Source organism: Lontra canadensis, unplaced genomic scaffold (assembly GCF_010015895.1).
Source record: "Lontra canadensis isolate GAN:19392208 unplaced genomic scaffold, GSC_riverotter_1.0 scaffold98, whole genome shotgun sequence".
NCBI classification, from domain to species: domain Eukaryota; kingdom Metazoa; phylum Chordata; class Mammalia; order Carnivora; family Mustelidae; genus Lontra; species Lontra canadensis.
In genome coordinates, this window is record NW_022631092.1 from 3,692,028 (window position 1) to 3,716,436 (window position 24,409).

The following is a 24,409-nucleotide window of genomic DNA, read 5'->3' on the forward strand; positions in this document are numbered from 1 at the left end:
TGGGATCGAGCCCCGCATCGGGCTCTCTGCTCAGCAGAGAGTCTGCTTCCTCCTATCTCTCTCTGCCTGCTTCTCTGCCTACTTGTGATCTCTGTAAAATAAATAAATAAAATCTTTAAAAAAAAAAAAAAAAAGAATATGCTGTCTAGGGGCACCTGGGTGGCTCAGTGGGTAAAAGCCTCTGCCTTCAGCTCAGGTCATGATCCCAGGATCCCGGGATTGAGGCCCACATTGGGCTCCCTGCTTGACGGGAAACCTGCTTCTCCCTCTCCCACTCTCCCAGCTTGTGTTCCCTCTCTCGCTGTCTCTCTCTGTCAAATAAATAAATAAATGAAATCTTCAAAAAAAAAAAAAAAAGAATTAGTGGGGAGTTTTGCTTCGAGTTGGCAGGCTGGACTCTGCAAACCCAGGAGATCACTGGTCACCTTCGAGTCACACCCCCAGAAGGAACAGCAGTGAAGTCAGTGGGGAGAGCGGACTTCATGTTAAATGGTCAAACGTATGCAGATAAGCACTAGGAAAACAGAGGAATCCCATGACCTTAAGTCCCACTCTCTCCATTGGACCTTCACCTTCAAAACAGGTGTGTATTCGGGGCTGAGCAGTAGCAGGAAGGTCCAATCCAGCTGTTCTGTGGAGCCCAACAGAGGATGTTCTTAACCCAAGATCTCTGCTTGGACTCACGGAATCCTCTCCCATCGGCCCTTCACGAAACACCTGGGACTGACTGTCTCCAATTTCCCATCCGTCATCAGGGCCCCTTGGTCACTTGGTCCAATGCTTTGGTCCTGTCCCTTTCCCTGCAGAATCTTCTGTCCCTGTCTGCACTCACACCACATCCACACCTCTTTTTCCTGTTCTAAAATACCAGGCTAGTATGAAGGGCCTCCAGAGTCGGGGGGAGAGAGGTCGAGGTTCACAAATCAGACATGCAAAGAACAAGGTCAACTCCAAAAGCTCCGTACCTCAGCTGCCCGGTTCACCGGGAGCCACAGTCAACCATGGGAGAGACCTTGCTCACTGTAGGACCATTCTCTACATCCCAAGGTGGAGGGAAGGGTTAGTTTAGAGAAGATTCTCTTTGCTCCATCACAGCCCAGGGGCCAGAAAGTCGGCCCTGGGAGACTAGCCTGATGCTCTTCAAAGTGATCAGGACCCGGGTGGAGTTCTGAGGAACAAGGGTCAGCCCTTCACGGGAAGGTCCCAGCAGGTCAACTCTTACTTACGATGCTGGGCTCAGCCCACAGACCACGAGGTCCCACCCTGCCTGTTGTACCCACCTTCCTCTCTGGGAGGAAGGCATCACACCATGGGTGGAAAGGGGTGAGCCAAAGCCTCTAAAACACAGCTAACATCCAGGATCAGAAGCGTCACCAGGAGAGAATCCAGGTTGTTACCCAAGAAAGCAAGACTCCTCCCTGCCTGGGAATGTTAATTCCTGCCTGGGAATCCACTGACTTTGCCCACTTAAGGATACAACTGCTTTGGTTACTGGAAAAGGCCAACAGGTCCCCACACAGGCAAAAGGGGGAGGGGAGGGAGGGATGAAGAGATGCTCCTACAGGGGAAAACAGGATGGAACGCCCCTCATTCTCACATCCCCGCTCTGGTCGTAAGTCTACCCTTGTAGCCACTGCTAGTACTTATGGAGCACTAACGACATGCCAGGCTCTGTGCTAAGCATTCGGCATGCGCCAAGCCCATCAAAAACCTCAAGCAATGGGCACAGTTTCATCGCTACCTACAGATGAAGACACGGTAGCCAACTGAAGTGAGGATATTCCTCTGAGTTACACAGCCAGTAACTGGCAAAGCTGGGATGATTAGCTTCCGCTCCCATGCTCTTTTATTTCTTTTTAAAGATTTATTGGTTTATTTGAGAGACAGGGAGGGAGGGAGAGTGCACAAGCACAGGGAGGGGCAGAGGGAGAGGGAGGGAAATCCTCAAGCAGACTCCGAGCTGCATGCGGAGCCTGACGAGGAGCTTGATCCCAGGACCCTGAAATCACGACTGGAGATGAAATCAAGAACTGGACGCCTAACCGGCTGAGCCACCCGGCGCCCCTCACTCCCATGTTCTCAATGACGACCTTATTCTACTCCACACACCCATCCTGTTTAACCATCTACTGTGGAGAATTATGGAAACAGGAGATGTAGAGAGGAAAAAATTAGAAGAGGGGGGTCAGAGAACACACAGGGAAGAATCAGAAGGCCATTCTCAGCAGGAGGGTATAATGTGGTTTCAGGCCAAAGCGGGAAAAATCCCTGACACGCTGAGTAAAGAGAAAATAGTCCCTTGTAGTGGAACCTTCACGAAGGGAAAAGGAAGAGGACGGAGCAGCCCTGAAGGGCTGGGGCTGGACGGCAGGGCTGCAGGCCATGCGGAGACACTTGGAATCTACCTGGGAGTGACCGGCAGCTTCGAAGCAGGGACATGGTGTAGCTGCAGTCAGACAGACTAGGACACAGCAGTAACCTCTGCGATCACCCGGGGGAGGTCGTGAAGAATGAACCACGGTATTGGGCTGGGGGTGATGGGGGCAGGGAGAAGGAGCAATTGATCACATGAACAGGGAGAAGGGGCAGTCAGCGGTCCTAGGAACACTCTCTGACTTCACATCACCCAGTCTCTCCAGCTGGGGACCTGTGTGTCCTCAACCTTTTGGGAAGGCATGAGCATTCAGGGAGTAGAGGGGCTTTAAATGTTCTGTCCCCCCTACCTCTGTGACAACATACGCCCACCAACTCTTGGCTTCCAGCCGGACCCGAAGCTTCCTATCCCCTTCCAGCTCTCCCTAACCACCTGGGAACACGGTTGCTTCATTTCCAGGTAGAGCCACCAACACACATTACCAGCCTCCACCGTCTGGACCACATGCGGTTCCACAGTCCCAGCATGCAAGGCCAGACACTGGGTGCCAAAGCAGCCCCGTCTTGTAATCATGTGGGACAGCAGGCAGGCCCCAGATCCCGGGGCACGGCACTGCACCGCATCCACCGAGGAATGCAGCAGAGAGCTCCGGGAATGATTCAGGCTAAGTGTGAGGTCGGAGAGGACAGCACAACTAGAGGGGCTCCCCTCGGCTGGCTAGTGCGTTGCTCTGGAGAGCCAGTCCTCAGGCCGCTGGGCTGTAAGCACGGTGTTCAGACGGGCTAGTTAACAGCACTGCGGTCCTGGGGCCTCGGTTCAAGCCTGGACAGTGTCCAGGGTTCCAGGCCACTCCCAACTCTGGTTGGCTTTCTGTGAATACGTGCCACGGAGAATGAGGGAAAAGATGTATATGCGTACACCGGTACTCAGGAAAAAACTCAAAGCACCAGGCTTCTTCATGCTGGGCCCACCTCTGTGCCTGCGACACGATTCTACAGCATGACGGTTGGATTTCTGCTGCTCTGTTGCACTGGAGGATAGGGGGACAGGATAGCAGACTCGTATTTATAGACTGACAGTGGCTGGTCTCAAGAGACACAGTACAATTCTCAGCCTGCTTCAAGCTATTTTTCAACAACCCCTTTAACCCGCCCTGGCTTCCCACAGCAACCGCATTTTCATCTTTTCCTTGGATGCGGGACCCCCTTCCCACCTCTCTCATGCTGCTGAGGAAAGCTTCTCCTAGAGCCAAGCTTCTTGTGATTAAAACAGACAGATCGGTGCCTTCTTTCCGGCCAAACTTCCCAGCATGTGTTTGCAGGACACCTTGCTCTCTCTAACATCCTAAAATAGGACTGTTTCAACTTGGGCACCTACGGCAACTGCCATCTTGGGCAGAGTAGACTCAGACAGCATGGCTGGGGCTCTCGCCCCGAGCTGGTCCAGACACAGATGTCACCACCAGGAAACCAGAAGGCGGAGGCAGACCATCTGGGTTCCTGCTTTCCTCACTGAAGAACCTCTCCACAAAGGCCAGCCTGCCCTGCCCAGTCCCAAGGCAGGGCCTCACGTCCCTGAGAAGGGCTGCCAGGTGTCTGTCGTGCCTCAGAAACACCCGACTACCAACCAGACCCGAAGAATCCACAGACAGGCAGCACATCACACCTTTGACGGCCGTATCAACCAACAGTCATTCTTCCTTCTTATACAGGCTTGGGGTGCTACTGTTGCCCAGGCCCTCCATGACCCCGCATCCCCACGCTCTGCCACCAGAGTTCCCTTGGCAGGCAGGAAAGGTTGCGTTTTCAAAACAGCACACCATCTCCCATCATACATGCTTTTCTCCAACGTGATCTGGACTCCCCTTCCACTGAGAGGCGGGTCTCTGTCCCCTCTGTACCTCAGCGGGCCTGAGACTCATGGTAAGGACTGGAATGCCGTGTGAATGACATGGCACGACTTCCAAGCCAGACTCCTGCCAAGCCCTTTCCCAATTCCCAGCCTGGTCTCTATAAGCATAATGAAATGGTTCTCGTTTGGAATGGTTTGTTCTGAAGCACCAGTAATGGAAACCATTGGTAGCACACTTGTGAGTCTACTTGTGAGTCTTCTCACATCTGCTGCTAGCAGGGAAGCAGCTGTTCTCGGAAATGGTATTCTTAAAAAAAGAAAAGTTCGGGGCGCCTGGGTGGCTCAGTTGGTTGAGCGGCTGCCTTCGACTTGGGTCATGATTCCAGGGTCCTGGGATCGAGCCCCGCATGGGCTTCCTGCTTAGTGGAGAGCCTGCTTCTCTCTCTCCTTCTGCCTGCTGCTTACTTGCGCTCTCTGTCAAATAAATGAATAAAATCTTTAAAAAAAAAAAAAAAGCTCCCTTTTACTGGGCATTTATTTTGTACCAGGCATTTTGCGAATGGCTTACGTGCATAATTTCATTTCCTGGCCGTGACGCTGTTATGAGTAAATACTAGGATTATCCTCATTTTACGGAAGAGGAAATGGGCTCAGAGGTTGAAGACTTTGCCCAAAGCCAGATCTGCCTGACTCAGAGCCTGTAACACTCCACCACGCTTTGCTCCACAGCCAATGGGAGATGAGAGCTATTTCTATATGGAAGACTCAACTAGTTGGGGGCAAGGCTTTCCTGTTCAATAGTCCCAGTGTGGGAAATTCCTACAGAACCCAAGTGACAGGGCATGTAGGTGGCTCGGTCGGTTAAGAGTCTGCCTTCAGCTCTGGCCATGATCCCAGGGTCCTAGGATGGAGTTCCGCATCAGGCTCCTGGCTCAGCTCAGCAGGGAGCCTGCTTCTCTCTCTCCCTCTGCCCCTCCCCCTGCTTGGGGGCACACACTCTCTCTCTCAAATAAATAAACTCTAAAAAACAAACAAACAGGGGCACCTGGGTGGCTCAGTGGGTTAAAGCCTCTGCCTTCGGCTCGGGTCGTGGTCCCAGGGTCCTGGGATCGAGCCCCATATTGGGCTCCCTGCTCAGCAGGGAGCCTGCTTCCTCCTCTCTCTCTGCCTGCCTCTCTGCCTACTTGTGATCTCTGTCTGTCAAAAAAATAAAATCTTAAAAAAAAATAAAAATAAAAAACAAACAAACCAACAAACCCGAGCAACAGAGGCACAGCATCGATAAACACTTAGCCATGGCTGAACACAGGCACCGCCTTCCCCTGTGACCCACCACCCTGCTACTTACTCCCTCTGAACCCCACTCCCTCTTTAAGACTGAACTCCTCCATCAAAGCCTGGCAGAAAATCTGCCTTCTTTGGACACCATCTCACGCACGCTTGGCACGTGATTCCAGACGGCATCACCCTATTCTGGCTGTTTGGGCATGTTTCCATAGTATGGCTCCGGAGGATGGAAAGAATGTGCTGGAAGTGATGTCTACGTTACGTACTCACTGAAGTGATGTGCTGCATTTCCTACAGCGTCTGCATAATCATGGGCACGTCACTGTCTCACGAGGACCTGCTGGTTGAGAGTCCTAACCCACGCACAACGCAAACACTCCCGGCTCTACAGCCCGCGCTTCAACCCGGGGCATCGCAGAGGAGGAAAGATTTTAGGGCGGAGGAAGAAGCAGCACGACCCACCACAGAAAACCGTCGCCATCACCTTGCAGGCAAGGAAGCCCAACCACAAAGGCTCAAAACAATGGGAGTTGCCATGTTGAGCCACAGGTCCTTAATAGTCCTGGAAAGCTTAGAAACACACATTAAAGTTTCCTATGAGTCACTCCCTAACCTCCCATCTAAGAGTCGGGAGAGGCCAATCTCAAGGAAGCCTCAGGCTAGGACTAGCTTTGCTCTGACTCACGGGCTTCCTGTCCATCCTATGGCCACCTTTCTGAGTCCCTTCCTTCCACCTCCATGCCCACTGGGATGGGCGAGACGAGGTTTGTGCCTGTACCTTCCTGGCCTACCTCCAAAGATGACCCTACAGATCCTACCCCGTGCGATGGAGCCGAGGATCTTCCCGTGGTCAGGCAAACTCAGAACCACAGAGATTCTCAAGGCGGTCCACCTGAGTTTCCAGAGGGCAGCCAGTCCGCGGCTGCTCCGTTCCCTGCTCCCCGGAAAGTTATGATGAGGGAGCACCAGGCAAAGTGAGGACAAAGCACCAGGGGACCCCCCGCAACCATCCCCGCCCCGGCCGCAGGATCTGAGTGGCATTCCTTAGGCACCCATGACCACCCTAAAACAAAGGGAAAAACCCACGGTTAACTGATACAGGTCACAGTCCTGCACGACATGAGTCTCCATCCGAGGTACCCGTGTCTGAGTGATTGACAGGGGAAAAGCGTTCTTACCAATAGCCTGGCTTTCAGAGAGCCATAACTCAATTTCCTGGGGCCCTCACATCACTCTCCCGTCCATGAGTGATGTGGGAAGCAGAGGCAGAAGGGAGAGTAAACAAGATTAAATTTCTTAATGACCTGCAGCCCATCGACAAGGACCTGAGACAGGCAGTGTAACACTCCTCCAGAAAGCTCCCAGCTGTCTTAATGTTAGTGCCTTACTAGAAGGAAAAACACTTTAATTTGGTAACAGTCAGCCCTCCGGTATCCTATAAATCTTCCTGGACACATGAAAGTCCTTTTGGACACCTCCCTTTTTCCTTACCTCCCCAACTCCCAGGTACATAAGTCGCCACTCCTCATGACCCCAGTGCAGTGGCTCTTTCTGCCCCTGGGTCCCGCCCCCGTGCTTTCATAAAACCACCCCTTTTGCACAAAAGAAGTCTCAAGAATTCTTTCTTGGCACCAGACCTCACCAACATTTCAAAACTACAACAGGTAGGCATAATGGGCATACCCAGAAACTGCTGGAAAAATGCTTGGATGTCTTCTTTCCTGCCCTCAGGAAACCTCCCAGCGGGGAAAGGTCTTAGACTATGTCCCTCTTCCTGAGGACCGACATTCGTACTCTTCCTACAAGGTTACTGTCGGTGACCTTCCCATTCCCAGACTCTCCTCCAATTTACTGCATATCAAATCAAGCACCAAAAAAGCTTACGAGGAGCCCAAAATTGGCCAGATTCATCGTCCATATGACCTAGAACCTTGCACACAAAGCCAGCCTTACATGTGAAGATCACAGGGCAGAAATGTATCCAATGGGGGGGCGGGTACTGGCAGCATCTGAAAGTAAGTCAAAATTAGTTGGACTCTCTACTTATTTTGCCAGACACCAGAGGGCTCATATGCTCCACAGAAACTTCTGCAAATCCCCCATTTCTCTTCTGTTTGTTGCCCTCACGTAAAGAGACTCGTGAATTTCCTGCTGAAAATGCCTTTCCGAAAATCATTTCTGTCAGGATGAATTTGCACGATTCCTCTCCTGTCCCCTCTGCTTTCCTCCTGTCATAATACCTCAAAAATACTGGTGGCAGCAAAGTCAAAATTCTCTTCAAAAGGGGGGACAAGGGAACAGCTGGGAAGCTTCACTCATAATAGTCTGGGGGCTGTTCCATAAGCAATCGATTCGACTCGGAGCACTAAGGGATGAAGGATGGAAAGTCAAATCTCTCCGTGGTGACATTAATCTAAAAATAGAAGTGGGCACTCCTAGAGTGCCTAGCCGGCCTCCATTGGGGGGGGGGGTGCGACTGCCATGCTGGTCCGACCCAGTCCATCTGGTTACAAACAGGGCGGCAGAGGCAACACCCCTGGAGGGCCTGCTCACCTCCAAGAGGACAGGCAGCTGAGAGTCATGACATCCGAATAAACCACACGGGGCTTGGATATTAACAAATCTGTCCAAACCCTTTTTGAATGTTTACATCACTTTCCTGGTTAAGAATTTTAAAATTCCATGGGGGTACCTGGATGGCTTCGTCCGTTGGACGTCCGACTCTCGGTTTCTGCTAAGATCATGATCTCGGGGTCATGGGATCGAGCCCTGCGTCAGGCTGCACGCGAGGTGCAGAGTCTGCTTGAGATTCTCTCTCCTCTCCCTCTGCCCCTCTCCCTACTCGTGCACACACTCTCTCTCTAAACTAAAACTTAAAAAACTTTAATTCCATAAAAAAGCATCTGTGAATTTATCTGAAATCTATTCATATTTCCCTTGTTTAAACAAAAGCAAAACCATAATATCAACATAAGCAAAAATAAGAGTCAAGTAATGTGGAAACTTCCATCACAGGCCAACTTTTGGACAGCTGTATACAAGCATGGTTTAGGTTCCCAAGGAACTAGACTAACAAGAGGCAAGGCTGAGGCTACAGAATGATGGCTAAGATTCACACTGTGCTTCTGGAGGGGCCCTGGGGCAAGAGGAAACGAGACAGTAGCCTTTGGCTCCTGTGCATTTGAGAACGGCCAGGCCCCTGGGTTGGAACAGTGAAGGATCCCCTCCCGGCAATTCCAGATTTGGGGATGATCCGGCCCACAAAGGCCTCGAGACCAGGTTTTGAAAGCCAGGGTTATCTCTGTTAGTCGCAGGGTCCATCCTACAGAACAAGGTGCTAGAATAGGGTCTCCTACTACAATCTGTTCCTAAAAAACAGAGAAGACCAGTAACGAGTGCCAGAGAACATGGACTTGACTTCAGGACCCACTAATTTCTAAAGCTGTGTGTTCTCAGGCAACGCATTCAACCTCTCTGAGACCCAGCTTCCTCTCCTGTACAGCGGGGCTCCCACCACCTCTGCCTGCAACGGCTTAGATAAATACTGCTCCAAATACAATTCTATAGCACCCAGCACAAAACATGATTACTCCTCATCCCATCTCTAGGAATCCTGGGGGAGGGAAAATGGAAGGCCATATATTGCTGTCACCATGAGTAATAAGCTAAGGGGAAAAATCAGATAATCTCACTAATAATCTTAAGTCATCTTATTTTGGAAACATTTAAGTTGATTTTTCATTAGCATCCATGGGACTGGATGGGTCACACCCTTCTTTGTCACCAACTGCCATGCACTTGGGAAAGACAATAATTTATTATTTATTTTATGAGTTTGAGGGAGAGAGGAGAACTGACAATGACAGAGAGATGGTTACTGATACACCACGGGATTCCTATCCCTAAGCACAGAGAGCAAGGCGCTAACTACTTAGGAAATAAAAATGTTTTTCAATCTGATTAAAAAATGGGCAGAGGACCTTCTTTTCCAAAGAAGACAAACAAATACTGAACAGACACATAAAAAGATGCTCAATATCACTAATCATCAGGGAGATGCAAATCAAAAGCATAATGAGCTATCACCTCCCATCTGCTAGGATAGTGATTACCAAAAAGTAGGAGATAACGTGTTAGTGAAGATGTAAAGAAAAGGGAATCTTTGTGCACCGTTGGTACAAATGTAAACTACTGTGGCCACTATGGAGAACAGTATGGAGGTTCCTCAAAAAATTAAAAAAGTAGAGGGGCGCCTGGGTGGCTCAGTTATTAAGCATCTGCCTTCAGCTCAGGTCATGATCCCCAGGTCATGGGATCAAGCCCCGCATCAGGCTCCCTGCTCACCAGAGAGCCTGCTTCTCCCTCTCCCTCTCCCCCTGCCTGTGTTCCCTCTCTCGCTGTGTCTCTGTCAAATAAATAAATAAAATCTTCAAAAAAAAAATTTAAAGTAGAATTACCACATGATTCAGCAATCCCACTTCTGGGTATATATGCAAATGAAATGAAATCCTATCTCCAAGACATATCTGCATCCCCAAGTTCAACACAGCCTTGTTCGCAATAATCAAGATACAGTAACAATCCAAGCGTCCATCTATGGACGAATAGATAAAGACGTGTTGTATATACACATATAATGGAGTCTGAGTCCTAAAAAAGAAGGAAATCCTGCCATTTATGACAACATGGATGGACCTTGAGGACATTATGCCAAGTGAAATAAGTCAGACTCAGAAAGACATACAGTGTGATCTCACGTACATGCGAAAGCCAAAAAAGGCAAACACAGAAACAGAGCAGAATGGTGTTGCTAGGGGTTAAAGGGTAGGGGAAATGGAGAGATGCTGGCCAAAGAGTAACAAACTTCCCATTAAAAGATGAGTGAGTTCTGGGGGGACTAACATATGATATGGTGACTAACTACAGTGAACAACACTGTACTGGGTGCCTGGCTGGCTGCGACTCTTGATCTTGGGGGTGTGAGTTCAAGCCCCGTGCTGGCTGCAGAGATTATTTAAAAATAAAATCTTAAGGGTTCCTGGGTGGCTCAGTCATTAAGCATTGGCCTTTGGCTCATGTCATGATCCCAGAATCCTGGGTTCGAGCCCCGCCTCGGGCTCCCTGCTTAGTGGGGAGCCTGCTTCTTCTCCCTCTGTCCCTCACCCCCCACCCCCACTTTCTATCTCTCTCACATAAATAAATAAAACTTTTAAAAAATAATTAAAATAAAATAAAATCTTTAGGAAAATCCAATCCTGTATTATAGACTTAAAAACTGCCAAGAAGAATAAATCTTAATAAAAACTGCCAAGAAGAATAAATCTTAAATGTTCTCCCCCGCACCAAAAAGTGGGAACTATGTGAGGTGACAGATGTTGACTAAGCCGGCTGCGGTAACCATCTTGTAACGTATACATGTATCAAATCATATACCTTAAACTCACAGACTGCACGTGTCAATTAACTCTCAGTACATCTGGGGGGAGGGGTGGGGCGTCTCTACTGTTTCTTCTTCCCTGGAACTGGACACCTGGCAGAGCCTGAACCCTCGGTCTCTTCTAGACACCCCAGGGAAGAAACGACAAGACACAGCCTTGGCTGCTCAGCCGTGACCTCGGGGGCCACGAGCCAGGCATCCCTGACTCCTCAGGGGATGTGGAGATCCTCACTCCGCTGTCGTCCACAGTCCTGGGGACCCAGCTGGCAAACGCGACGGAGTTAACAGGTCCCCACTGTCAGGGGCTGGGGGCGCCTGAAAGGCAGGACGCTGTTACGAGACCAGGCATCCCAACAGCCTGACTTCTGGCAAATCACTCAACGTCTCGTGGTCACAGCTCTAAGGTTCGTGTAAGCTCTAACCTTACCCATAAACACAAAAGGGAGTTATGGAACTGGAAACTGAAGATTACTGTTGTTTCCCCCCACTACAATCTTTTTCTCCTCCTTCTTGGATTCTGAAGGTTACCAGAATGCAGAAACAAACAAAAATAAAATGTATCCAGATGGACTGAAATGGCAGGAGAAGACGAGGTACGTAGACAGGAATAGGCAAATCGCGTAGACGGAAAAAGCAGTCGCATCTGCACTGTGCAATCTGGGATAACTTCTTCTTTTTTCACTGATACTTTTTCCTGTTACGTTGCCTTATCGAGCACATCAGGAGGCAGGCAGTCATGGGGACCTGCAGAAACAGGTCTGGATTACAAGAGCAGCCAGTTCCAGGGTCCCACGGCCCCACGGGTACGCTTCAGGTCCCGGCTACAGAGTCAGAGCCTCCCCGGCTGGCAAAATGCCAGAGGCAGACATTAGGCTTCTGACTATCTGAGGTCCAAGGAACACCTTCCAGTTTGTTCAACAGAGGAGTTCGAGTCCATCCAAAAAGGGAGTAGGGATAGAAAATGCAAGATTTCAGGGCACCTGAGTGGTTCGGTGGGTTAAGCATCTGACTCTTGATTTCAGCTCAGGTCATGATCTCAGGGTCGTGAGATCGAGCCCAATGTCGGGCTTTGCCTGGAGTGTGGAGCCTGCTTAAGATTCTCGCTCTCCCTCTGCCCCTCCCCCGGCTCTCTCTATAAAGGAAAAAAAAAAAAGAAGAAGAAGAAAAGGCAAGATTTCATAGAAACAGAGAATTGCTGCCAAACACTGGGAATGCCACATGCAAAGTCCTATATTGTATGTGATTTATGGGAGAGGGAGGCAGGGAGCAGAAGAGGGAAGACGACAAATTCTGTTGTCCAGAATTCTACTGGGATTTCTGTGTTTTTGCAGAATAAAAATTATCTAAGGAGACAAAAAACAAAACAAAACAGAACCCCATATCTTAATTTCACTTGCTTCTAAGACGTAAACTCAGGGTTTAGGGTAAAGGAGAGCAACTTTCCTTTGTAGTTCAACGTTGAACTCTTCTCACCTTATGTATACATCGCACTTTGAATTTTAAGTACCTACAGCACAATCGGAGAGAACAGGACTAAGACACTGGGAAGGCAAGCACAAGACGATTTATACTCGAAAGTACAAGACCACAAATTGTGGATCTAAAGACTGAGGGGAAAATGCAGCCTCTGGAATTATGATCAACATACCAAGCACTTACCATGTGCCACGCAGGGCTGAGAGCGTCATCTAGATTATTTCACTGAATCCTCCCCTCTACCCTATAAAATGAGGTGGGTGGAATTATAATTATTTCCATTTAACATTAACAAAAACGAAAGCACAGAGAGCCTGTCGTTTGCGCAAGGTCCCAGCTAGCAAGAAATAGAGCCAAGACACAAGGCACATCTCACCCAGAGCTCACATGGGCTCATCTCCAATGAGAGAGAGGGTTCACATCCTAAATGTGGGCTCTAAAGGAGAGTTTGGGCACTGTTTAGATATTGCCTTGGGTTGGGGGGAGAGGTTAATGAATGGGAAGAGGGACGGTACTGGAACTCATGATGACCAAACCCACCAGCACTTCCTGAGTACCTACCAGGTGCTGTGCCCAGCCAGATCTGAACAGCTATAGCAATAAAGCTGCTGTGTGGAAATGGAAAAGGGGCAGCCATGCTCCCCCATCCTGCCAAAGGAGGACCACAAAACTCAATGTAGAATTTCTTTGGCTCACCCTTAGAAAAGACTGTGCAACAAGAATGCTAAGTGGGTTTGGGGAAGCCAGGAGCCTAGTGGAAAAGGCATTCCCTTTGACCTTGGCCGTAGACTGGTGCAGCAGAGAAAGGAAAAATACATTGCCTTCCTCCTGGGGCAAAAGCATTTTAATTGTCAGCTGAGAGGCCAGCAGAGCCATAAAACTGGCCAGCTGTCCCATTCAATCAGGCCAAAGGCCGTAACAAACAAGGCAGCATTTCTCAGGGGGCCAAGCACTATGAGTTAACACAGGTCCAGCAGAAGCAAGAAACACCGGCCTTTTCCATAAGAAGCCCAGACACAGTTGGAAGGGGTTGGGGGCTATCGACCCCCAAGAAACCCAGGTACAGTTGGAAGGGGGTGGGGGCTATCAACCCCCCTCTTTGGCTTCGGCTGACATAAATCTGCCCGGGTTCGGTAGAAGAGGTAAAGCTACCTCCGGCCAACTTGGCAAAGGGCAGCTCAGGGCCGCCTAAAATCCTCATGCTACTTTTTTTTTTTTTTAAAGATTTTATTTATTTATTTGACACACAGAGAGAGAGCACAAGTAGGCAGAGCAGCAAGCAGAGAGAGAGGGGGAAGCAGGCTCCCCAGCGAGCAGAGAGGCCGATGCGGGGCTTGATCCCAGAACCCTGAGATCATGACCTGAGCCGAAGGTAGAGGCTTTAACCCACTGAGCCACCCAGGAGCCCCTCTCATGCTACTTTAAAAAGGGAAACCCAACTATATCCTGTATACACCTAAAATACCAAGGAATAGCGAGAAGTTTCTCCTATTCCTTGGAAAGAGGAAAGAAGTGCAGCGCCAGTCGTGAATGTGGTCCCCGTGGGACACGTGGCATGCACAATCTCATGCCATCTTCAGACAACACTCCTGTATTGTCCACGTTTTACAGACAAGGATCCTGGAACCCCCAGAGGCTAGCCGCACACTCAATGTCAGGGCTCAGGATTCCCAAAGCCAAGCTTCAGGGGAAATGCTTTCTTCTCAGATCAGAACCTCCACGTATCCTACAGACAGCACAAATCCCTGGGATGAGCAAGCCTCAGCTTTAATGTGTCTCATTCTAGACCTCGCTGTCATGCTCTGGTGCCCGCACAAGCACGGTCTTCCTGCGGCTCTGCTGGGAAGGGGTCTGGGGCACATAAACACCTAAGTGGTCCCGAGCCCCACCTGCAAAAGCCCTAAGTGGGGGGGACGGCAAGAGCAAAGCTCTGAGACCTTGGAATGCCCCGCGTTCAGCCCCAAGGGCAGAGGTGGCATTTGACTGTGTCCCGTCTCCAGGATGAAGGCTGCCCTTGGTTTACTGCGACTCTCCCTCCTGATTCATGTGACCCGAGCATCTTCTCTGTGAGGCCATCTGTCGTGCCCTGGGCAGCCAAGGGGAAGGGGTGCACCCGGGAGCTCCTGTCAACTGTCTTCTCCCTCCACCCCTCAGAGAATGTTCCCTCACTGGGAGCTTCAGCCCCTGCAACCAGAAGCCGGAGAGCGGGGAACCTGGGCACGTGATGGCTGATGCACAGACAGACCACGCAGTCGCCACCTTCTCCCAAACACACGCATGTGCATAACGTCAGTCCTGGAAGGGCCCCTGGAAGGGACCCCCTCATTCAAACCTTTCACGTCACACGCGAGGGGTCCGCGTATCAGCGAGCACAAGATGTGCCCAAGGCAACCCGGCCCGGCAGAGCCATGGGTGGCAGGTGGGCCGGTGTTCTTCTATGCCACCAAGTCTCCTGTCACCCAGACGACCGGTTTTAGTTCTCTGTAACAGTGTTGATGCACAACCTTCTCCAAGTCTTAGATTAGTCAGAGTAACAACCCTGTCCCCAAAATGAATGTGCACACATTCTGCACAAATGCCAAGGGGTTCAAGGGTGCCATGTTAACAGCCTTTCCTAATCAGAGGGACAAGTATGGCTCTACAGGGAGCTGCTGGCTCTACAGCGAAGGAGATTCCGAGGTAAGGAGATGGGTGACCTGGAGATGAAGCTACATTTTTTTCTGGATTAACAAGACCACCCACACCATCACCGTGTATCTCACTTTCTCTCCCCACAAGCAGCCCTGAGCTACCTCCCCAGAATGAAGTAGAACACCAAGTTAGGAACTGAAATGCTTCCAAGAGATAAGGAGGAAAGGAGAGACAGGAGGGCTCTTGTCTCCTTAGAGATCCTGAAGCACAGACCGTGACCCTGAGCAATGACGGTGCCACAGACTGGCTGCAAAAGGAGGAGGACGTCTCCACTAGTTGTTACCAAGTGTGCCTGGGAAGAGATGTGGAGGAGAGAAGACATCACAATCCGACCTTCACGGCAAAAGCGGCTCAAATCAGAGGAAACAAACGAAGGGGAAAACACTAAGGCATCATCTGGAATCAGAGCCCACACACCTTTAAACGCCCTTCTGGCCCTGAACCTGCCCCCGCACTGAGGCTGTTTCCCCCAGGATAACTGCTCAGGGTCCAGAGTATTTCCCAAGATCCTTCATCTCCTGCTCCAACGGCAACACGGACTTTACAGGTGCCGGACTGTTGCCCAGGGCCCCAAGCTACCTCCTACACACCTGAGTAAGCCGCAGAGAAGCCCCTCCACCCCCACCCCTGAGCTCCCAGAGATGAAGGAAGGCACTTCAGAGCAAGCTTGGGGAAAGGATGGCAAATCTGCCATAAAGAGACCAATATCCCTCTTGATCCTTCTCTGTGGCCACTGAGCCCTGGGAGGCACAGGAAAGGACCCTGTCAAGGGCATCACCTGCCTCCTGGGGGGCGAGGTTCCCACTGGGCATTTGAGTCTGCTGGTCTCCCTGCCTGGACCGTCCCAGCGCCACCTACCCTCATGGCTTTCGCATTAACTCCTTCACTTCCTCAGGAAATTCTCAGGCACATCCCTTTATTGTCATTCTCGTGGCACCAACATCTTCCCTCCACAGAGTGCACCGTAGTCCTGACTTAGGTCGTTCCTTGCAACCCTACTGGGGGCTCGTTAAGGGCAGGGCAGGTGTCCGGTATCACTTACTATCATATCCTCAACACCAAGCAATCAAATTAACACACAAAGGAGAACCATCTTTGTGCTGGAGATGGCCACGCCCAAGGGAAAAGGGAAAATCGAGGTTGGCCGGCAACGGTAATGAACTGGGAGCTGCAACTGGACCTCCAGGTCAGACCGCCAGGCCTCACCAGGTTCGATGGTTTGCTTCATTTCAGCTTTATTTACTTATGTCTTTATTTGACTTGCAGAACACGCATCTGTGTTCATGCAAAATGCCACCATCAACTGAACAGAATCGTCTGGAATATGCCCGGTGGCTGCTGGCTAACCTTAGGTATCCGCCTCCTACAACCAAAATGATCCAATCTGTTGAGCACTTGTATGTGTTTGCCCGGAAAAATCCTTAAGACACGTCCATCACCCTCCAACTCCGAAAGAAGGAACCTGTAGCAAACAAAGAACCACAAAGCCCAGAAGTGGGACGGAAAAGGGGGAGAGAGATCTGGCAGTACCTAGGCCAGGTACTGTTGGAAGTGTCTCATTTGGGGATGGCTGCATGGGACATAAAAATCACTTAAGCAACTCTTACAAAGGACTAGGAATTGGGTTCTCTGGCCAATACTTTGCTCCCTCCCAGTTCTGTCCTGGGAATGTTTTACAGTTTCTTTAATTCTCCTATAGGAAAAACTGCTGTGATGGGTACTCCTCAAGCTTTTCTAGGCAAGTCCTTCCTGCCGCATTGCTCTTGGCCAGGATCCCCGAGCTCTAGGTGCTTCTTCCATTCATTCATTCCTGCACATAGGAAATCTGCTTGACCTCAGGGTCCCGGAAGAAGGACACCAGCAAGTGGGACCCAGTGGGTCACAGCGTTCCACAGCACACACTTAGCCCAGAGAAACCCTCCCCAGAAAACACAGTCAGGGTCTGTGGCCAGTGTCTAGTCCAGGTATAATCCAGGGCTTAGAATATTACAGCCAGCCTGAGGTCAAGGGCACGATGGAAGCTCTGTCCTCCTTCCACTTCCAAGAAAGCAAGGCTTCTGCCTCTTTATCTTGTGAGCTCTTGCGAGAAGGTTGAGAAGGGCACAAAGCACAAGTGAGCACAGAAACTGGAGGCAGGGGCACTACTCAGCCCGTAGCTGCCAAGAGGAGCCGCCAATCAAACAAGCCCACAAAGGGAGACTGAGGGCCGCAGCAGGGAACTCACAAGGAGGGAACACGGGGACTCCGAGGCTGGATGGAAAAGAGGCTGGATGGAACGATGGCAGCAGACGCAGGCAGCCGTGGGGGGGGGGGGGGGGGGGGGGGGGGGGCTGCTCCCGCAGCACCTGGCAGCCCTCTGGCTGGCTGCAGGGGACACACTGCCGGGGAGTTATTTGGGGCCGGCATCCAGGAAGGGTGCAGAGAAAAAAGAGGGCAGAGGCCTTGGAGGTTGGTAACAAATACACTGTGAAAATACCAGCCTCAGCACCCGAAACGTTGGCCAACTCGGACATTAGGACGGGGACAAGGGTCTGGAGGTTATAGAGGATGAAAAGGCACATGCTCGAAAGTCCCGGAGGACACGGGACATCCTCCGACGAGAGAAGGGGAGGCTTCACACTTGGCGATCCCCTGAGCAGACCAGTTCAAGGGATCCTGTGTTGGCTCATTCGCTCATTCACTCATGTCCCTGGAAGCTAACGACACAGAATCTATTCGGAGGCCTCAGGGATGCTCCCAAAGTCCGGGCCAACAAGAGGAGGCCAGGGGGATGCGGCTGGCAGGCTGCGGCAGGCCAGCGTGCTTTGTTCCATCTTTCCACCGCCCGCGCCTGACGGAGCACACACTCGCTTCCCCATCACTCCTCCCAAGCCCTACAGCTTCCCCCCAGCGGCTTCGCAAACACACCGACCCCGACCCCAGAAGACATCTGTGCTTGCGACCCCTGGCCAAGCGGCTCTAGTCCACTGTCACCTGACTGTTCTCCTACATGCTCTCAGGCAGCGTGTGCCCAGCCCCAGATGACCACTCAGCACTGACCATGGTGCCAGGCTGTCGGGAGGGAACCGCCAGGTTTGCACCGAGCACGGGAACATGGGTAGGGTTAGGACAGGCGGGGGGCCGAGGCAAGAGCACCCCTGAAAGCCAGATTATTCCTGCGGCGAGGGGGACAGTGCTGAGGGCCTCGTGGCTGGGAGGCACAGAGGGTATTCCAGAGGAAAGAGGAAACCAGGCTGGCATGTGGGGGCAGTGCCTTTAGAGGAAGAGGAAGACAAGGCAGCAAAGACCTCATGTCAGTTTCAACTGACGCCCACACCAAAGAGGGCAGGTGTGGCGAGTCCCAACCACGTGCAGCTCCCCACTCACCTCTGCGCTGCAGCTATGAAACAAGAGTGAGTCGATCAGACCTTAAGGAAATGTGGATACTGGGGCTCTGTGAGCAGGATAATGCTATTCCCAATCCTATAAAACCAAAGTGCTATGGGCCACGGGAAATAATGCTGTGAAACGCCCCAGCTGCTCAGCAGCAGGGTGCCGCCAACGGCCTGGGGACTGGGAGCACAGGCGGAGGGGTCAGACAGGGCTGCGAAGTCCGCCCTCAGGACTGGCGGGGAGACTCTGGAGAAATGGGTGACCCCTTCTGAGCCTCAGTTTCCTCCTTTGTAAAATAAACACACTCATAGTTTACTTGGCAGGGCTGCTACGGGAATGAAAGAGAAGGGCCGTGAAATGCTTTGTGCCTAACATAAAGCCAGCACTTCATAACAATCAGTTGTATTATTATTATTACTACTATTATTATTATTATTATTATTGTCATATAGGGCTTTGGTTTCGTTAACAGAGTATATCTAAGCAGTGGAATCTGTGCGACCTTTAAATATCTTGCGGTCGAAGACTATTTATTTACATAACAAGTCACAACATGTGGACAGGTCTGGGGGCACGAAGGCACACTACAAGCAGCACAGTTACTAGGACTTCCCGTGCATGATTCTGGGTAAAAACAAGTATCCATAAACACAAAAACTGGAGAAACACACTGCTTTTACCTCTCTGTTTTTCTATGCTCTCTAAGAGGAGGAAAGAAGTTATTTAATAATAAAATAAAAGTAATAACACAACCACCACTTTGGGCACGGCTTTTCGTTTTCCAAAGCTTTTTCATATGACCTTGTTTTTACACTATTTACACTAATTTAACTTCTAATGAATGCGATTGAACTGTTATTCTGCCAAATGCCTTTAAGCCAAAATCCTGAAATCCATCTACCTAAGCCCCAAAAGGACAATGTTTCCACTAAGACCATCTTTTGTGGACACCTTTGCTAACAATCAAGTAGCTGGCTTTCCCAGTTAACAGAGCAGAGACACTAATCCATCATTGAAGCCAGGGCTTTCTGCAAGTAGTTTTAAGAAGTGATGTTTGGGCTAATGATGCAATGGGGCAAGGGAGTAGGAGCCATTAGTTAAATCAGGGGTCTGAGCCACATGCCCCAAGGCCTGGCTAACCTTGCGTGGCCATATGATGCTAAACATCTGAAATAAACAGTTCTTCCCAACACACGTCCCACATAAAGATCCCACGGGAAGACCGCCAGCCGCTGCCCCCACCAGCCCTACTCTTCCTCTTCCTCGGTAATAGCCCCTGATGATCAGCTGGGCTCACGGCCACCCAGATTAGAGTCCTGCACCTCCCAGCCTCCCCTGAGCCAGCTGCGGCTCTATGATTACATTCTGGCCAATGACTGCAAGCAGATGCGTTTTGGTGGACTTTTGGGAGGACGACAGGAGCCAACTCGGCTCCAGGAACACCTTTTTCTGTGCTTCTGCTTTTCCTCCTCCTTCAGGCCTGTTACTTGGACCAAATAACTGGCATTTCCGCTGCCATCAAAGACCACAAGGCAAGCCTGAGGGCGCGAGCCACGCACTGGGACTGGACTGAAAAAGAGGAGCCCACATCCCTGATGACACTGGGATGTCGGAAGCCCTGCAGACTACTTTTCAAAGACAAATGAATGTACACCTTGTTTTAGCCACTATTATTTTGGTTTTTAGGTTATGTGCAGTCAAATCTGACCTTACTGAGGATTGTATGTCAACACAGGATGCTGTCCGTGTTCCACTGCCGGTGACAGCATGTGACTTTTTAAAGCAGATGACCAGGATAGTAGAGCACTTTAGTCACCTTTCCACGGAGCCTTTTGTAACAGTTAGATGTTTATCACCAACTACTTTCTTTTTTCCACAAAGACAACCCGCCTATATACGTACTCTTTTCGCTAGTGGATCTAAATCAGTGAACACATATGATTCCTAGAAATCTGTCCTCACATGACAGTGACCAAATCCAACTCGCCAGAACCCTAATAAAAACCAAGAGGGGGCGCGTCTGGGTGGCTCAGTCAGTTGGGCGTCTGCCTTCGGCTCAGGTCGTAATCCCAGGATCCCGGGATTAAGCCTCACATCGCACTCTCTGCTTGTTGGGGAGTCGCCTTCTTCCTCTCCTCCCCACACGTGCCCACTTGCTCTATCTCTCTCTCTCTCAAATAAATAAAATCTTGAACAAACAAACAAAAAACCCAAGGGAAACAGGCCAGCATCCCCAGGTCTGCAAAACACAGCGAAGTTGTGACCCTCCAACTGGTGGGTAAAAACGAGCATAACATTTCCAAAACGATTTTTTAAGTCACGCACACAGAAGACATGGGAGGATATGCCAAATGTAATAGTTATACTCCCTGAAGGAAAACATTACTGGTTACCCTTCTCTTTTTTATCTACACTGCCCAATTTTTGTACAAACATCTACTTAAATAATTTTAAAATGTATTTTTCCCCCGAAACAAACACTACATTATATCTTAATAATAAAAAAATAAAATCTTAAGGAATGATAAAATAAAAATAATTATAACTGTCCAAGAAAAAACCAACAGCAAAACAACAACAACAATGTATTTTTAAAAGTAAACGTTCATAGTAGTATCCACAGAAAATAAACCACATCTGGAACTGCTCAGAACAAAATAAAGTCTGAAGGAATTCTGGGCGCAGTGCGGAAGGAGACAGACATTGAAGTTCCCGGACCCACACCGCCTCCCCCAACCCTAATGCCCTCCTCTCCAGACAGGGTGCTTGAAACGATTTTAAGCATTTCCTGTTTAACAAACGTCATCCTTTCCATCACTCAGTTCAGGCAACAGAGGGCACAAATTACGACACAAAAGCAGCAGAGTCCCAGCGTCTGCAGGTTCCTCCGAGGAAAGAGACTGGTTTCCACCAACTCACCATGTAATTATGTCTAACACTTGCTTTACAATCCAGTTTATGGATCTTGGATGTTTAATGAACAGTTACTTCTCAGTTCTCTGCTATTAAAAACTAAGTAGTTACAACAATTAATTAATAAGACCCGTAGGCTATCCAGAGTCCACAATACTACCAGCCAGGTCATACTCTCCCAGGGGACTTTGTCACCTGAATCGGCCCCACAGCTTAGACGACACGCCCCTTTCTTCCTTATAGACCCTTCTCTGAGGGTACCTCAAGCTGGGGTAGTCAGGCAGAATGCAAAGAGGCGCTGTAGTTACCTGGTGTTCCACCAAGGATGGAAAGCCCTTTTGTAATGACAGGCATGCTTCCCTAAAGTGGAAAAATCTACATATCTATCTATCTACATATGTGTGGATACACACTGCACAGCACATCAGAATTACACACTGCCACCCCTGCCTGCTAATATGAGCTTAGGATTTTTCCAAACCCCTCGGCTGCCTCATTCTTCTCTTCCTAAACCAATTTTCCCTGGCACTCATTTCATCCCTACATCTCAACTCAAGGATGGAATGGTTTTACGTAAGGAGTTTCCCTGTTTCACTGCCCACTGAGATTCCTTCGGAATCCACTCCCACCGAAGCCACTGACTGAGTAGAGAAGTACTCGTGAGCCCTCCAGTCCCATCACTTCATACTCACTGTTACTGGACTTAAGGTCGCGGTGGATGATGGGGACAATTGCCTCATCATGTAAGTAGTTCATCCCTCTGGCAATCTGTACAGCCCAGTTCACCAGGATGTCTGGGGGAATCCTTTTCCCAGATAACACTCTATTCAAAGGCCCTCCACGTGCAAACTCCATGACCAAGCAGAGGTTGGGTTCCTTCAGACACACCCCCCTAAGGGCAATGATGTTGGGATGCTTCAGCATGGCGAAGAGCTTGGCCTCCTGGCGAACATTCTCTATAGTCTGGCTGATGTCCTCATCGGGGTCATGGCGAGCTGCTTTCACGGCAACCTCATCCCCTATCCAGAAAGCACGATAGACCTTCCCAAAGCCCCCGATGCCAATAATCTCTTCCAGGGTTAGCTCCGCAAAATCAATCTCTAACACTGAGAAAGAGAAGAAAAAAAGAAGTCAAAAACATTCTGAAAACACCACGGAATCATCCATTTACCTACGGGTAAACATAGCAAGTTATACTCCCTTGGCTTTTTTGTCTCCCCTCTTTAAGGTAAGCTCCTTCAAGGCAAGAAGTGTGGCTAACCTACTTTGTTACATTAATCTTGACGACTAGCACATAGTGGGCATTCAATAAGTATTCATGTGGTAATTTCTACTTGGAACGTCATGCAGAATGTCATACCATGACAAACCATTTTAATACATGGTAACATAGAGGGAGATCATTTTTGGGAGAATTCTTCATTTTTCTGTGTACTTGATGGTGAGAAGCATACAGTCCAGTGACAAGCCAGACACACAACAACCAAACCACAGTGTGAAAAGAGCCTTCATAGCTGTATGATCAGATTAGGAAACCACCAACTCCCACTGCAGGACAGGATTAAGAGGGTGAGTGGGAAGGGATTCTCAGGGAAGGCAACGCAGGGAATGTGTCCTAAAGAATGAGTGGGAGGGAGGGTGCCTGGCTGGCTCGTTGGTAGAGCGTGCAAGTTTGGATTTCAGGGTTGTGAGTTTCAGCTCCATGTTGGGTGTAGAGATTACTTAAAAATAAAATCTTTAAAAAAAAAATGAGTGGGAGGGATCTCATCAGGCAGCAAAGATCAGGATGGAGAAGGACAATCCAGGCAATGGGAAGGTCATGAACAAGAACAAGAGGTATGAGAATATATCGCACATTAAGAACTTCAAGGAGTGCAGTGTGGCTGGATTATATGTGCCGGGATAGGAGATGAGGCTCAAGGTCTTGTTGGGGTCAGCTAGGTTGTGAAATGGTTTAGAGTCATTCTGAGTGGCTTAAACTTCACACTGTGAATGATAGGACTCATGCATATTTTTTTTAAGATTTTATTTATTTATTTGACAGAGAGAGAGATAGATCACAAGTAGGCAGAGCAGCAAGCAGGGAGAGAGAGGGGGAAGGAAGCAGGCTCCCTGCTGAGCAGGGAGCCCAATGTGGGTCTCGACTCCAGGACCCTGAGATCATGACCTGAGCCGAAGGCAGAGGCTTAACCCAATGAGCCACACAGGCGCCCCAGAACTCATGCATTTTTAAGTAGGGGAGTGCTAGTAGACTGTGACTTAGAGAGGACATTAATTCTGGCAGCCATGGGGCATTTAACCTGGAGGCCAGGGAGCCTTCTGCAAGAGGAACCACTAAGGAGCCACTGAAGTAAGGCAGGCATGCAGGCACAGGGTGCAAACACGAGCAGCAGGAACGACGGAGGGTGGGAAATAAATTGGGAGGATATTTTCCAAACGTGGTTCTACCAGGAGCTGGTGACTAAGATGTGCAGAGAGGAGGCTCCCAGGGGACATCTCACTGCAGAAGTCACCTGCGTCACAGCTCCATCCCTGATGTCCCCAAGTACCACACCCAACCACTCATCTCCTTTCCAATGCAGAGGATGAACCTAAGAGGACGAACCTGATTACATCTTCAGCACCATTTGGAAAGGGATCCATGGCCAGATCACAATGGCCACCAGTGATTACAAAACTCGGGCTAGATAAGGCATTGCTATAGGAGTAAAGTGCTATGTTATGTTTCTCTCATGAAAACCCTGTGCTCCATCTCCTCACTGCCTTTGTCTTTACCTGGCTGACTCATACTCAACCCTCAGGTCTCAGCTGAAACAAAATCTCCTAGAGGAACTTTTCCTAACCCCCGCCTAAATTAGGTCAGGCCCCCATCAAACACGTCCATAACAGTCTGTTTGGCAAGACCCAACAAGGTTTAATAACCTGTTCAGTGCCTGCCGTCCTGCGAGATTGCGCGATCCCCAAGGGTAGACTCTGCCTGCTTTACTCATCACTGTACTCACCCTGCT

General features: G+C 49.8%; 1 protein-coding gene across 3 annotated transcripts in view; it reads right to left on the minus strand.

The window, feature by feature from the left end:
* MAP3K9 (mitogen-activated protein kinase kinase kinase 9) overlaps window positions 1-24,409 on the minus strand; it is a 68,537-nt gene that overhangs the window by 38,350 nt on the left and 5,778 nt on the right. For all 3 annotated transcript variants that reach the window (XM_032837265.1, XM_032837266.1, XM_032837267.1), the window contains exon 2: window positions 22,094-22,507. In XM_032837265.1, coding sequence (XP_032693156.1) covers window positions 22,094-22,507 — 414 coding nt within the window. The remainder of the gene's footprint in view (window positions 1-22,093; window positions 22,508-24,409) is intronic.